Raw genomic sequence first — 15,615 nt, 5'->3', positions numbered from 1 at the left:
AGGAAGCACTTCTAATCACCTCACGCACCAGGTTCAGAGGCGAGGGTGGAGGCGTCTGACTTCATTTTCATGGCTTGGGTTTTGTTTGTTTGATGACCGTCCTGTTTCTAACTGCTCTTGAGAACAAATCCCTTGCTGCGGGCTAGTGAAAGCCTAGAAAAGGAGAAACAGCTCCTTTTAAGAAAGAATATGCTATCACAAACTGATGGAAAAAATAGTAAGTATACAGACACACACGCACGTGACATTAAGGCCTTCTGAGAAGCACTCTGGATCTGCAGTGGGTGGGGCGACCAGGAGGAATGGGTCAGCACATCTGAACCTGAACTTCTGGGTCCTTCCTGCATAATATTAGCGGGGGCTGGCGGGTGTCTTCCCCCCAGCAGCAGGGACCTGTCATTAGCCTCTTATGAAATAGGATACAAACCCCAAGTCACTCGCCTACACACTGTGTGCTTTATTCTTTGTAGTTACCATGTGTGCGTGCTAAGTTGCTTCAGTCGTGTCTGACTCTGTGTGGCCCTATGGACTGTGGCCGGCCAGGTTCCTCTGTCCATGAGATGCTCCAGGCAAGAGTACTGGAGTGGGTGGCCCTTTCTTCCTTCGGGGGATCTTCTCGACCCAGGGATCCAACCCACATCTGTGGCTCCTGCTTTGGCAGGTGGGTTCTTTACCACTAGCGCCCCCTACAAAGCCCTTTGTAGTAACCACCCCTGGATAAAGCCAAGACTTCGCTCCCATTCTAGATGGCGATTCTGAGGTTCCAGGTGTGACGCTCAGCCAAGCAAGGGCACCAGCAGCCTCCCCTTCAGGTGTTGAGATTTCAGGTACAAGCCTACTCACGAGGGCACTTCCCTGTGGCCCACGCTGGGTACTGAGTTGACCACAGGGGTGGAAGCCTCCCCTGGCAGAGCTCCTTCTTGTCCATTCATTCACTCAGCAAACACATACTACTGTCTGCCAGCTGCCGGCACCAGGCTTGGTTGCCAACCAACAATCTACAGCTGAAATCAAGCCACAGATAAGTTGTACTTATCCCACACCATGTTTCTGAAAAATTTGGAAATCACTCCCACAGTTTGGAAATTGCATCTGGAAATCTGATTTCTGATTTCTCTTGGGTTACCAAAAAATCTAGTAACACCGGGCCATAATCCCATCTGACTACATTCTAATGGAGGCAGCCCCTGCCACATGTGACACAGGCCTAACCACTCCCTTATTGCCTTCCTAATTCCCTGGCTTCACTCAAACATTCCACATGCTAGCCCCTGTATGCAGTGCAGTTCTTGAACCCTGTCATAGAAGAATATTGATAAAAGGTAACATGTGTTTGGGGCTTCCCTGATAGCTCATTTGGTAAAGATTCCACCCACAATGTGGGAGACCTGGGTTCGATCCCTGGGTTGGGAAGATCCTCTGGAGAAGGGAAAGGCTACCTGCTCCAGTATTCTGGCCTGGAGAATTCCATGGACAGTCCATGGGGTCTCAAAGAGTCAGACATGACTGAGCAACTTTCACTATTCAGTTTCTTTCTTTTTTTTTTTTTAAACAGCAAAAACAGTTCTTTTACTGGTGCCAGAGCAGGTGAAGGTTATTACTGCAGGAATCACTCCAGTCGAGGAAACTTCCTACACAAGCATCCATTTTTACCGAACCAGATAATTTGGAGATGGCTGCTGTATTCTAAGAGTACGACACACAAATTCATCTTTTATATAGCAAACATTTCTAATGACTTTTCTGTTTTGTTTTTTTTCCATTTATTTTTATTAGTTGGGGGCTAATTACTTTACACACTATTCAGTTTCAACATGTGTTCAGCTCTTACTACTGTCAGGCTCTATTGTAAATGCATTGCACATATTAACTCATTTGAGGCTTACAATAACAGTGAGGGAGATGCTATTATAATGCCCGTTTAGTCAAGGAATAGTCACTGAGGACCCAAAGCTGGAAGGTACCCTTCATGCAAAAGAAATGCAGTGGGGAGCAAAACAGACAGAATCCCTGCCTTCAGGGTGCTTTCATTCTGACGCCATCCCAGGCAGCATGTGGAATAAATAAACACTAAGTCAGAAGGTGTACTCGAGAGGGAGACCAACCACGCAGGATAAACAGTTGGGGCTTGCTGGTGCTTGGGGTGGGGGTGCTGCTGTTACTGAGAAGGCGACATTTAAGGAAAGCCATGACGGAGGTGAAAGATTAGGAGAGAACTCTAGGCAGAGACAGATTAAGAAGCATGCCTGAAGCTGCCGTCTAGCTCAGGGAGCTCAGCTCAGTGATGACCTAGAGGGGTGGGACGGGAGAGGGCGGTGGAGGGAGGCTTGAGAGGGAGGGGATGTATGTATACTTATAGACACACGCTACTGTACAGAAGAAACTAACACAGCATTGTAAATCAATTATACTCCAATGTTTTTTTCTTTTAATGAAAGACCCTCTGGTGCAGAGGGTCACACAGCTAGTAAATTGCAAAGCTGAGGTTTGAACCCGTACTGGTTCCAGAGCCTGACTCCTCACCCAGAATTACAGGACCACCCCTGCTGCGGAGACTCTCAGAGTTAGGGCAACGGAAGGCAGGCAGGGAGCATCCTTGCTCTTAAAGAGCTAGAGCTGGCAGTGGGGGGTGGGGGGTAGGGATGGCCCAGTGGGTGAGGCTTCAGGTCCCAAGACTCTGATCTACTGTCCCGTCCTCCCAGAAGGCCAAGATGGATTGACCTCCTGCTGTCAGCTCTTTATTTTAATCTCGGGGGGCTTCTGGGAGCTCGCCTCCCTCCCCCAACCCCAAGCTTCAGGCGCCTCCTCCCTCCAAGTCCTGGGATGAACCAGCCACAAATCCTCCTAATCCGTCAGCATCTCAGGGTGTGACTGTCTCCGGCGGCAAACCCAGCCCGGCAGCCAGGAGACCCCATTGCTCCCACCCACCCAGCGGTGACAGCCCAGCTGGGCCCACGCCACCTCACCCATGGGGAACAGCAAGAGCGGGGCCCTGTCCAAGGAGATCCTGGAGGAGCTGCAGCTGAACACCAAGTTCACGGAGCAGGAGCTGAGCACCTGGTACCAGTCCTTCCTGAAGGAGTGCCCCAGTGGCCGCATCACCCGGCAGGAGTTCCAGACCATCTACTCCAAGTTCTTCCCCGAGGCCGACCCCAAGGCTTACGCCCAGCATGTGTTCCGCAGCTTCGATGCCAACAGCGATGGCACCTTGGACTTCAAGGAGTACGTCATCGCCCTGCACATGACCAGCGCAGGCAAGACCAACCAGAAGCTGGAGTGGGCCTTCTCCCTCTACGACGTGGATGGCAACGGGACCATCAGCAAGAACGAGGTGCTGGAGATTGTCTCGGTCAGTGTCAGCCTCCTCATCTCCAGCTGAGAGGGACGGGGGTCTCGAGGAATCGGGCTGCCACTAATTGCTCATGGGGGCCTGTGGGAGGAGGAAGTGGACACCCGAGGTTGCTGACTCAGTGGTTCTGAGAATGTGGTCAGGAGGGGTCTCCAACAAACCGATGTTAACGGAGGGCTGGACAGTATTCTTGCCTGGAGAATCCCCATAGACAGAGGAGCCTGGCTGGCGACAGTCCATGGGGTTGCAAAGAGTCAGACACGACTCAGCGACTAAGCACAGCACAGGGCACCTTCCCACAGCTTCATTTTCCTCCTAGAGAAGAAGGATCTGGGTATTTTCCATTATTTACCTTTACTGTTTCCTTCTTTCCCTCCCATCTTCCTTCCTTTCTTCATTAAAGCGTTCTTCAGGGACTTCCCTGGTAGTCCAGTGGTTCCAATGTGAGGGTGGTCTATGCTTCCAATGTGAGGGGTGCATTTTCCATCCCTGGTCAGGGAAATAAGATCCCACCTGCTGTGCAGTGCAGTTAAGAAAATATAAATAAATAAGTAGGTGTTAAAAAAAATAAAATCTCCCTCAAAACCTCCAATAGGATACACTCGGATTTTTTTTTTTTTTTAATTGTTTATTTGGCTGCTGGGGGGTTTCTTAGTTGAGGCACATGAGGTCTAGTTCCCTGACCAGAGGTGGAACACCAACCCCACCCCCAGCATTGGGAGCCCAAAAATCTTAGCCACTGGACCACCAGGGAAGTCCCTTTCATAAAATCTTATGGACAAACCCTAACGAACTTTGTGGCCAACCCAATATATTTATGTATTTTTTTTATTTTTATTTTGGTCCTGTGGTTTTTGGGATCTTACTCCCCCAAACACGGACTGAACCAGGGGCCATAGACACTGCGGTGAAAGCCCCAAGTCCTAACCACTAGAAAGCCAAGGAAGTCCCTTGTGAGTCATTTTAGAGACATAACATGTTTCAAATATGTTAGCCCAGGATCAGATCACCTGCCAAGATTTTTAGGTGTTTGAAAAGTAGTTTTATTTAATATAAAATGCATGCAGTTTAGAAACCTATGCAAAAGAAAATGAAAATTGCCTTTAATTTCATCCAGAGAAAACTACTATCAACAAATGGGCATGTATCTTTCCAGTCTTTTATCTATATATTTAAAAATAACTTTAGAATTAAGACATATCCACATAAGGCTTTATCATACTTTTCTTCAACCACTATTTTATTATGAATATTTTCAATATCAAATTGTTTTTAACAGCTGCTTAGAATTCCATCTTATAGACATGTCATAAAATTATTTAACCATTCCTATATTTTTGGACAATGAAGATGCTTCTATTTTTTCCCTATTATATCATTTTTGTTTCCCTTCATTTAGTATCATTTTACTGAATTTTTTTTGCCCCCCATCCCCACCCCATACCACTTGCTTTCTCTAATCCCATTCCTGTAAAGAGAGAATATTTTTCATCTTTTATATAATTTTTGAGGCATTTGTAATCCCGCTTTCATTCACCCAATTCTTCCACCCTTGTTAGGCAAAACCATAGATCAAACAGCCAAGGACGCAGCTGTGGTCAGCCACTCCTTCTTGGACCTAACGTTACTGGCAGGTGTGTGTAGAAACCTCACTGGTCTCTGGGTGGGGCTTGCAGAGCAAGCTCCCTGGATTAACAGGCGGCCTGCGGCAGGGACCACCTCCTCAGAACCACCTAAAGGATGCCAGGCCCAGCAGAGGCCTCTGAGTTGGTGCTTCTTCAGAGAAAGGAGGAAGAAGGAGATGAAGGGGTGGGGGGAAGGGAAGGAGGAAGGAGAGGGTGGGGAGGCATGGGGAGGCAGAGACGGGCACGTCCACAGGTGAGGCTATGCAAGAGCATGCCAAGCCTCTGCTATTCACCATGTCCAAGGTCACTGGCCTGGGAGTCAGTCATCTGTTGCGGGTTCTGACGCACCACCACCAGGCTGCAGCGCCTCCAGAAAACCACAGAAGCTCCCACCCCCCCAGGGTGGGGATGTAATGGTTCTTTCTTGGTCCATTTCCAGAGGCCCTGACAGTGTGCTTTTGGTTTTAGAAGCAGGGTGATGGGCAGCCAGTCACTCCCAGCCTTTAGCCTTCCGGGCCTGCCCATAGGTCCCTGGCTCAGGAACTTAAGGGAGCCCTCACTTCAGTGCCAGGTACCTCGGGGCTCTGAGCGCTGTCAGTGAGGCAGCTGCCCCAGCTGCGGGTTTTGACTTCCGTGCTTCTCTTGCTGCAGCACAGGGAGCTGAAAGGGAGTTTCTAAAGCCACTGCTCTTCCCTCCAGGTAAATTTCATAGGCATTACTGCCCCTGCCCGGCTGGTTCCCCAGTGTCTCCACGGCATCCCAGTCCCAACACTTAGGTCGCAAGCTGGGACACTCAAGATAGGGGAACCACAACCTGAGCATCCACTCTGGGTCTGGCCAGCCTGCTGGAATCCTAGTAACCTGGAGCTGAAAGGGCACATCAAGACTACACTGTCCCTTTCCCTGATCACATGTCAGAAGGCACTTCCTGCTTTGCTGGACATTGTCTACTCAGCTCCTGTATTAGGTAGAAGAGAGGAAAGTGAGAAGGACCCTTGAGCTTTACCCTCCCTAAGCAGAGGGTAAAGGAGGGGCTTCCAGAGGCCTTACCCAGCCCCTACCATGCTCCCCAAGATATTCCAGGAATAGCATGAGATGCAAGCACAGGGGTTCTAGAACCAAACTTGCCAGGGTTAGAATCTCCAGTCTTCTGCTTTTGGTTGGCTGAATTCTAGCAAGTTAGCTGATTCAGTTTCTCCATCTGTGAAATGGGCCAGTAACACCCACCTCATAAAGCTGTCATGAGTTTACATGGAAAGACACTTAGAAATGTGGCACGTGTTAATCACTTAACAAACATTAGCCCTTATTACCATAAGCAATCCATGTGGCGCTACTGTTGAAGTACCCACCTGCCAATGCAGCAGATGTAAGAGACACAGGTTCGAGCCCTGGATGGGGACCATTCCCTGGAGGAGGGCATGGCAACCCACTCCAGTATTCTTGTCTGGAGAATCCCACGGACAGAGGAGCCTGGCAGGCTATAGTTAATGGGGTCACAAAGAGTTGGACACAACTGAAGTGACTTAGCACACACATGAGCCAGCCTGCTAGGCAACCAAAATATCACTTGGATTCAGAAAAAGCCATCTGATGTTCTAAAACTTCTGGGCAGTGAGGTTAAAGGTGCCAGTTTTCAAAATGCAGCCTTCAGGAAGCTTTTTATTTCTTATTTTCATTTTTTAATACAATGAAAGCAATATGTCTGCATGGTCAGGAAATTCAGACTGTGCTGAAAGGGACAAAATAAGAAGGGAAAGTCATCCTCACCCCTCCTCCGCATTCCCTTCCCCTTCTTAAAAGTACAGATGCCCTGTCCCCACTCTCAGGAGCTAGGATTCAGTTAGGGCTGGTGGGTTGGGGGGGGCCTGGGCATCTACATTTTAACCTCGGCATCTTGCTCAGCCATGTGGGTTCCCCCAGAATCACTTCTGACCGGTGCTCCCCCTCAATTCGGTGCAGGCTATCTTCAAAATGATCAGTCCTGAAGATGCAAAGTGTCTCCCAGAAGACGAGAACACCCCGGAGAAGCGAGCAGAGAAGATCTGGGGGTTCTTTGGCAAGAAGGATGATGGTGAGTGACTTCTCCTTCCCAGCCCTTGATTTCACAGTCCTGGGCTATGTCCTAGAGACCCCAGTGAGATTGACCCTTCCCAGTCCAGAGACCAGGTGGGACGGAGGAGCCCTCCTCCCACCGCAAGGTGGTCAGCAGAAGAACAGTCAGCCGACAGTTGTGGGCCCTTCTGGAGCTGACTGAAAATGTCACCCCTCCCACCGCTCATAATCTCCATCACTGCCTGAGATTCTCTGGGGGCGAAGGCAGGCTCTAAATGATGGGGTACTTTGGTTTTGTTTGGACAGAGTTAACCCACTTTGAAGAAAGAATAAAAAATCAAGGCAACAGCCTGTCATTTTGTATACAAATGACAAGTTTTGAGGCTTTGCAAGCATACCGCTTTCTTTTTGAATGGAGTGCCCAGTTTTTTGTTGTTGTTTTAGGACACTTTGGTTTACTTGTTAAAACCAAACAAGTAGCCTTCTGCACGACTGGGATGGGGTAAAGCTCACTCCAGAACTAGCATGGCATCCCAAGTAAGCAGGATCTCAATTTATATGGTGTTACTTTAGGAAATTAGTTTGGGTCCCCTCTCCCAACCCCCAAGCTCCATCAGATGGAATTAGACTTCAATTCAATTTCAAGAGATTGATGGGGGTGGGGGGGTTGCTATGAGGGGAAATGAGGAGAGATTTTCAGGAGGCTGGAAAAGCCACCAGACTGCCAAGCAGATGAATGGCTTAAGGGCAGATGCAAGAAAAGTCTTAAACTGCAGGGCTGGGCTAAGAAAGTCTTGGTGAAGCTGAGGGTGTGTCCTCGGGCCGCCTTCTGCCAGGAGCTCACCTGTCTTGGCTCCCTCCCCTGTTCAATCTGGCCAAGAGCAGCCAGTGGGGAGCGCGAGCTTGTACTGAAAGTGGTGATGGATTCCAGAACTGGGCGGTGGGGGCTGCTGGTGCCTGAGGCCCACGTCCAACTCTGGAAGGACACAGGAGAGGGGCTGATGTCAGACGGGGACTGCAAACTTGAATGACTGCTGGGGCCAGGATGATGAATGTGAGAGAAGTGGACAGTGGCCCAATGAAGCAATAGGGACTGGCAAACAGTGGGGCATGAGGGTCTGCCTGGTTTTATGGCCTCTGGTCAATTGTTACCACATAGGAATACAGAGCTGTTGGGGCCTCATCATCTGTTTTTTGTTTTTGTTGTTTTTTTAAGAGAAGCTAGCAATCGAGATTTTTAAAATCTGAAATGCCTCCCCTGATGAAACACTACATGGTCCACACACATCTGAGGAGCTGGTATCAGCCCATTTGTGATCTCTGGGCCAGTCTCTTACCACGCTTCCAGGTCACACGCCCAAGCAGGACGTTAAAGAAGGCCCCTACTAATCTGCAGTCCAGGGAGAAGGTAGATTAGCAACCAGATCTGTGATATTAGGGTCAGAATTAGGGTGAGGCATGTGAGATGCCCTGGCACAAGATTTAAGGAGACCCCCTTCTCAGGTGCCAGCCCTGTGCCCATACAATGCTGAAAGTGAGAGCCTCCTTAAATGTTGAAGGGTAGGTACCTCCCTTTCCTCACCCAGACGTCACCTCCCCGTGGCACATCACCCCTCTGGCTCTTTAACCCCCATCCTGACATCCTGCTGGGTCTGCCAGGTGCTGAGTCCCTTGTTCTGCTACTTGCTGACCTGAACACTGACCCCAGTGAATGTCCCAGGAGGCAGTGGTATTCCTGCCAGGTGACTTGTGTTTTCACATGGTCCATCTGAAGACCAGGCTTCACTCCACAATCAGCTTCTGACAGTAGGAGTTTCAAGCTATGAGGCTCATAGGGCGCCTGGGACCTTAAAACCCACATTTCATCACCCTGACCTGCACAAGGAACCTACGTCCTAATCCAAGAAGGATTAAGGTCACCCAAAAGGCCTGGAACATAAAAAGCCAATGGAAACCCAGTTCAGCTAAGCCAAGCTTTATTGAGCACTTGGTACATCAGGACTATGAGTCTCGCCATAAGCAGGGAGGAACATCTGCCTCATTCTAGAGTCATTTCTGGGCTTCCCTGCTGGCTCAGACAGTAAAGAATCCGCCTGCAATGCAGGAGACCTGGGTTTGATTCCTGGGTTGGGAAGCTCCCCTGGAGGAGGGCTTGGCAACTCACTCCAGTATTCTTGTCTGGAGAGTCCCCATGGACAGAGGAGCCTGGCGGGCTACAGTCCACGGAGTTGCAAAAAGTCAGACACAACTGAGCAACTAAGCAAGCACAGCACAGAATCATTTCTACAGGTGACTGTCTCCCCATCCAACCAAGTTTCCCAGGCCAGGGGCATTATCTCACTCCCTTCCTTGCCACACCCTGCCCTCTGCCCCCTGCAATGACCTCAGCCCCACATACAGTGACTCTGGCACAGAGGAAGGGCTTAGTGAGTGCATCTAACTGGAGAGAACTGAATTCAATAGTTGGGGCAAAACCCTTTCTTGTCCCAAATGGGGAGGTAGATTAGGGACGCAGAGACGCCTAAGAAAGGATTACCAACCAATCAGAACAGGCACAGCACTAGCCCAGCCTCCTGGAGACCCTGCAGGGCCTGTCTTTAACCCTCTCATTGCAGATTCACCAGGAGGTCCAGGGGTCCTAGGAAAGAGTTGGAGGGTGGGGTTACTCTCAGGGGCAAGGAGATCAGTATTTTCATAATAGAGCCATCCTTTCCGGGTATGCTGAGCAGCTTCATCGCAGCTGGAAACAGCCTATCCTGACTGTATTATTTTTTCCTCTTACAGATAAACTTACAGAGAAAGACTTCATCGAAGGGACCCTGGCCAATAAGGAAATTCTACGACTGATTCAATTCGAGCCTCAAAAAGTGAAGGAGAAACTGAAGGAAAAGAAACCCTGATGTCAACCGCTCAGGTCTCCTCCCTGCCCACCCCTCTCAAATAAACACGCGTGTGCACGCACACACACAAACACAAACACACACCGCCCCCGGGGCCTGGAGGGCCTCCAACTCACAGCACATTAAACCCTCCTGCACACTTCTCGGCCAAACCAAAGTGTCGTTAAGCAAGTCACCAAGTCCCGCCCACTACACTGCCCGCCTCCCCTCCCCTCAGCCCGCCAGCCCAGGCCTCCGTAATATTTCCAGGATTAGGTCACAGGAGCCCTAAATATAGGTCACTGGAGCCCTAAATACCCCCCGCCCCCATGTAAGCTCCTTTGTGAATTGTTAGGTAAGCAGGTTCCAATAAATGCAAGAGGAGCCGGGCACTCAGCTGACTGGTCATTCTCCAACTGGAAAAGGAAGTGATTTCTGTTGGTTCAGCCTCACGGACAAGGCTGTGTCGCCGTCCCAGTCACAGCCCAGGGTGCGGGGACTGTGGTGCTGGAGGAAAGAGACGCGGCCCTGTTCTGGTACAGCTCAGGGTGCAGAGGGGACCCTAGACCTTGAAGAAGCCGGCGTGGGTGGCGAGGTTACCATGGAGACACGCAAAGCATTGTGGGAAGGTACAGTGGGCGGGGCCGACTTGTCCAGAGATTGGGAAGGTGTTCCCGATGAAGAGGCGTTTCAACCAAGACCCAGGGGATTGGAGTGGGGAAAAAGTGAGGGTGGAAAAGTGATGTGTCTCAGGGACCCTGAGTCGGGATTGAGCAGTTCAAGTTCTAGGACCCTGAGAAGGCCAGTGTAGCCGAGAGCCGAGGGAGGAGGAGGGGAGAGCAAACTGTGAGTTAAGCTTCCAAAGTAGGCGGGGCGGGGGTGGGGGGCGGAGCAGACCGTGCGAGGACTTCCCTGCAGGCCAGGGTAAGACCCAGGGTTCACCCAGGGGATAGTGGGGGCTGTGTGGGGCTGGAAGTAGGAAGGATTTATGTTTGTAAGAGAACTTCCCCATCACCCCCCGCAGGGTAGAAATAAATTAGGCAAGACTGGGGCCTGGACATCAAACTCCTATAATCGCCCAGGTGGCCTGGGCCAGGGGAACAGAAGTGGGGTGGAGAGAACGTGACCTGCTCGGAGATATTTAGAAGGTAGGATCCACCTGACTAGTTCAGGGGAAGGAGGAGCAAGGATGGTCAGTAGCCAGCTTTGCGGCTTGGGTGCCCAGTGTAATCCATTGTGTAATCACACAAGGTTGCCTCAATGATTTTCACCTGGTTTGCATTGGCGATGTCAATAGATTTCACTGGTGACAGCCACCAAGGTGGGGATTAGCAGGGAGAGATGCTGGTTTCAGGGGAGGATGACAAGTTCAGTTCTGATCCACTGCAAGGTGAAGACAGATGTCCCCACAGCCCCTACTTTTTAGGGGCAAGGAAAAGGAGCCACAGAGTCAGCAAGTGGCTTGGCTAACTAGGGTCAGCTAATGAGTGGAAGCCAGCCCAGCGCTGTCCATTGGCCCATACTCCCTTATCAGAGCTCCATCGGCGGGTTCTCAAGATCATTGTGCTCATTGTTTTGAAAGCTCTTTTATTCTTCAGCCTTAAATTCCAAGGCGAGGTCAGAAAAATATGTAGATGTCCTGGACACTTGAGCAACCTGTGAACAACCCTCTGGGGCTAGGGAGTCTCCATCTGCTGGTGTGGGGGGATCACCCCCGCTTTAGCAACAGCAAAGGCTCAATCACCGCCACCAGAAAGTGCTGCTCTTTGTGGAGGACAGCCTTGAGAATCATCATAATACTTAAGGATGCAGTGTTTCCTATGAGCCAGGCATTCTGCTGGATACTGGGCATTATTTCATTGATGGAGGTGTAATTATTAATATCCCCAGAGTATGGATGAGGACACTGAGGCCACAAAGTAAGAGTAGGGTTAGTACTCGAACCAGAGGCCCTTTGATGACACCAGAATGCCTCAAATTTTGACCTGGACCTGATAGGACCTGATAGGATCTGATAGGACCTGATAGGACAGAGAATTCTGGGATCGCACAGCATCAGAGCATTTAGTCCAGCAATTTTGGCAGGAGGAGAGAAGCTAGCTGCCCAAGATGCCCCTCCAGCATCAGACATAGAGGCCACCCAGGAGCCACCTCAGAGAGAGAAGGCCCAGGGTGGCCTAGGGGAAGAAGCAAAGGGCTCAAGGCCTCACTCCAGTGCTCTTTCCCAAGCTGTGTGTTGGGCTCCTGCTGTGCCTCCTGGGCTCACTAGCCATCAGTGTTTCTAGAATTGCAATGTTCCAGTAATTGCAAAGCCAGAATAGAGACCCACTAGGTGGGATTTTTTTTTTTTTTTTTTAGGCTGTGCTGGGTCTTCATTGCAGTGCACAGGCTTTCTCTAGTTGCAGCAAGCAGGGGCTACTCTTCATTGCTGGAGAGGGCATCTCACTGTAGTGACTTCTCTTGTTGTGGAGCACAGGCTCTATGGTACCCACAGTAGTTGTGGTGCCCGGGCCTAGTTTCCCCTCTGCATGTGGAATCTTCTAGGCCCAGGGATCAAACCCGTGTCCCCTGCACTGGCAGGCGAATTCTTCACTGGACCACTTTAAAACAACAGCAAAGTGAATGATCTAGGGAGCAGTCTAGAAGAAGGCAGACACCTGCCTTCTACTCTTTTGACATCTGACCTCTACTTCTCTCCCCTACCCCTCTGTCCACTCCTCTTGGTCCCTGAGACAATGGACCACCCAGGCTTATTATTCCCACGCTTATTACCGCAGTTCTTTTTCCCATTTCTGGCGAGGAACAGTGCACCAGGTTCTCCAGGGGTGGAAACCTTAGCTCCAGTGAGAAACCAATGGGAAAGAATAGACAAAACACCTATCAAATTTAAAAACTTATTTTAATCATTAGCAGAATAGCGAGCAGTCTGATGTGTGTGGCACCCCATTTGTGGAGTGAGTGGGGATGACTTAATTACAAACACTTTTAAAAAGTCCCTTTTATAAATGGCCGGGCCCTGAATAACTGATTCTCAATAGCATCCAATGCTCCTGAGACATTTCTTTGTTTCCTCTGATGGATGTGTTCTGAACCTGTTCTCAACCAGCTATGCTGGGAACCAGCTAGGAATTCACACAGCCCAACTTTCTAGGTGCTAATAAGCCAGTGAGAAACAGAAGAGATTTTTACAGAATGAAAAAACTAGGGCATATATCTTAATGATTGAATTGTGGATAATCTGGACACAAAAAAGAAACCTTTGCTTTGTTATGTACTTGCCTAAGGTCATTGCTTCAGTTTCCCCTTGTGCAGAGCAGAGCCAGGACTGGGGGGAGGGGAAGATGGGCACTTCAGGTGCAAAATTTAAGGTGGGTGACCAAAAGCTCAGTAATCAACATAAATAATACTTTGATGTAATCATTTTAAAATAAAAATTAATGTTAAAATGTCCATTATGAGCAAAATACTTTTTAAAAAATTTCTTTCTGGCTGCTTTCTGCATCATGCAGGATCTTAGTTCCCCAACCAGGATAGAACCCACACGCCCTGCAGTGGAAGCATGGAGTCTTAACCACTGGACCACCAGGGAAGTTCCTCAAAAATTTTTAAAGTCAGGACCAGACCCTGCATTTATATCTCATGGTCCCATGTACTCCACCCTCATCCTGGCCTGGTTCCAATAAAATATCCTTTTTATGAATGGGCCATGGGCTGTAGCTCACAGAATTGTTGTTGCTTTTTTATCACATTAAAATAGTACTTGACGATTGTGGAGTTTTGTTTTTATTTTTAGTACTCTCTTCCATTTTGCACCTGAACTGAGTTCCTCACTTGCCTCACCCTGGTCCTGTCCTGCTGCCAAGTGTCCTTGACCATGGAGTTGCCAGGTGACATACCAGATGTGCAATTAGACTTGAATTTCACGTAAAATATATCCCATGGGATATACTTAGACAATACTATTATTCATTGATCCAAAATTCAAATTTAATTGAGGATTGTGTATTTTTAATTGCTGAATCTGGCAACCATACTTGATAAGCATCATACCTCCCGTCCCCCTAAAATAAGGCAGGATTTGGCCCAACAGCAATACATCCTGCCCACCCACTCACGTACAGTTCACATATTATAAAAGCTACACTCCTAAACACCGACACCATATGCTCTATGTTTCCATAGTGCATTCCTCCTTTGACCTTCCTCAGCTTCTCGTCTTACAGTTTCAGTCACTGAACTTGTCCCTAAGCCTGGGCCCTCCTCTGCCTCCAGAAACATCCTCCACTCAGGGCCTGCAGCACAACTCATTCCCCGTCAGCATACCGGGCTCCCTAGTCCTTGCCCCCTCAGCACCCCCTTGACATGTCCAGATCACCCACAGTCCTCTCGTTTCAGCTGGGTACCCTCCAGCTCTTAGCATAATTTCCATAGGAGGAGTAGAATTCTTATCAGTGGAGACTTGGGCCAGGGAGAGCAGTGGGTAAACCCCCAGGGAAGCAGGTACAGCCATTGATGGCAAACCAAACATGTCAGGGAACAATAGACAAGTGAGGCTTGAAGAAGTCAAACTCAGAAAGGCAGATGGAGCCAGAAAGGTGAGAAAACCACCAATGGCAACTTTGAGAGGGGCCCTGGGAGCTGGGGCCAACACTCCAAGGAAGGATGGGCTTGTCTCGGGTCAAACAGAACTTCCATGGAGTGGGATCCGCACTGTCAGAGGAGGAGGGCAGGCAGGTCACAGCCTAACCGCTGAATGCAGAATGCTGCAGGCCTCACTGGACCAGTGGCCAGCTCAGAGGGGCTTCTAGTTCCAGTGCATCCTGCCCTGGATTTTCAAAATGTAGGCTTGCAGCAGAATTACCTGAGCTGGTTGTCATACAAATCCCATCGGCCATCTAAGTGCTCAAGCGCGCATCTCAGTATCTTTGCCATGAATGAGTCAGACTCTGCATGTGAAACACTTGGCAGGTGGTCCTGGGACACCCTGCTCCTGACTTCAGGTGGACACCTGGTGCCACGAAGGGGAAAGGAAGGGGAGCGCTGGCCTCTGTTTCCGAGCAGACATCTCTCTGAGTCCTCAGGCTCCGGGCACTCGAATTTGGGGCCAGCCTGGGGGGCTGGTGGTCATTCCGGAAAACACACCTGTGGGGGTGATGAGGATGACAAGGGCAGGCAGAAGTGGTGAGGGTATGCAGCCTCTGTCTACGGAGCATGGAAAGCCTGGAAAGAGTCGTGGCATCGGGAGAGAGCAGGGTGTGCTGGAAGGATGCTCAGCCAGCATCATCCAGCTTGGCTGCCGCCTCCCCCAAGTGCTCAGGAGTCCCTGGGAACCGGTGCAGTGGGCTCCTGCCTAGATCTCACTCTCTTCGAAGATCTCCTCCATGGTGTGCACCAGGGTGAAGTCGCCCTCGCTGCTCTCCGACAGGCTGCTGCCGCGGGGCCAGGCTGCGTGGCCTTGACGGGGCGGGGCACCCACCACCCCCAGGCCCTCCCGGGTCAAGTGCAGGAGCCGCCCACCGCCGGGCAAGGGCTGCGCCTTCTGCAGTGACCCGGAGTTGGTCCCCTCCGAGAGCTTCTTGGGACATTTCCCCAGGAATCGGAAGTTCTTCCCTAGGACCCAGGCTCTGCAGCCTGAGTGGTGGGCTAGCAAGAAGCGGGCCCACTGCTTCCGCAGCTCGGCCTTTACCTGCCAGGTGAGAAGAGAGCA

The 15,615-nt window shown here is 50.2% G+C and overlaps 2 protein-coding genes across 2 annotated transcripts in view; one reads left to right on the top strand and one right to left on the bottom strand.

The window, feature by feature from the left end:
• Window positions 1-2,353: 2,353 nt before the first annotated feature.
• On the top strand, window positions 2,354-10,300 carry RCVRN (recoverin). The gene is made up of 3 exons (XM_020909886.2): window positions 2,354-3,349; window positions 6,937-7,048; window positions 9,814-10,300. The coding sequence occupies exons 1-3, from the start codon at window positions 2,969-2,971 to the stop codon at window positions 9,927-9,929; spliced, it is 609 nt and encodes a 202-aa protein (XP_020765545.1). The 5' UTR covers window positions 2,354-2,968; the 3' UTR covers window positions 9,930-10,300.
• Window positions 10,301-12,788: 2,488 nt separating this feature from the next.
• GLP2R (glucagon like peptide 2 receptor) overlaps window positions 12,789-15,615 on the bottom strand; it is a 44,324-nt gene continuing 41,497 nt past the window's right edge. The window contains exon 13 of the mRNA XM_020909890.2: window positions 12,789-15,594. Within this exon, the coding sequence (XP_020765549.2) occupies window positions 15,259-15,594 (336 nt within the window). The 3' untranslated portion in view covers window positions 12,789-15,258. The remainder of the gene's footprint in view (window positions 15,595-15,615) is intronic.

Source organism: Odocoileus virginianus, chromosome 17 (assembly GCF_023699985.2).
Source record: "Odocoileus virginianus isolate 20LAN1187 ecotype Illinois chromosome 17, Ovbor_1.2, whole genome shotgun sequence".
In the NCBI taxonomy this organism is placed as follows: domain Eukaryota; kingdom Metazoa; phylum Chordata; class Mammalia; order Artiodactyla; family Cervidae; genus Odocoileus; species Odocoileus virginianus.
This window is presented reverse-complemented; position numbering and strand designations above follow the sequence as displayed.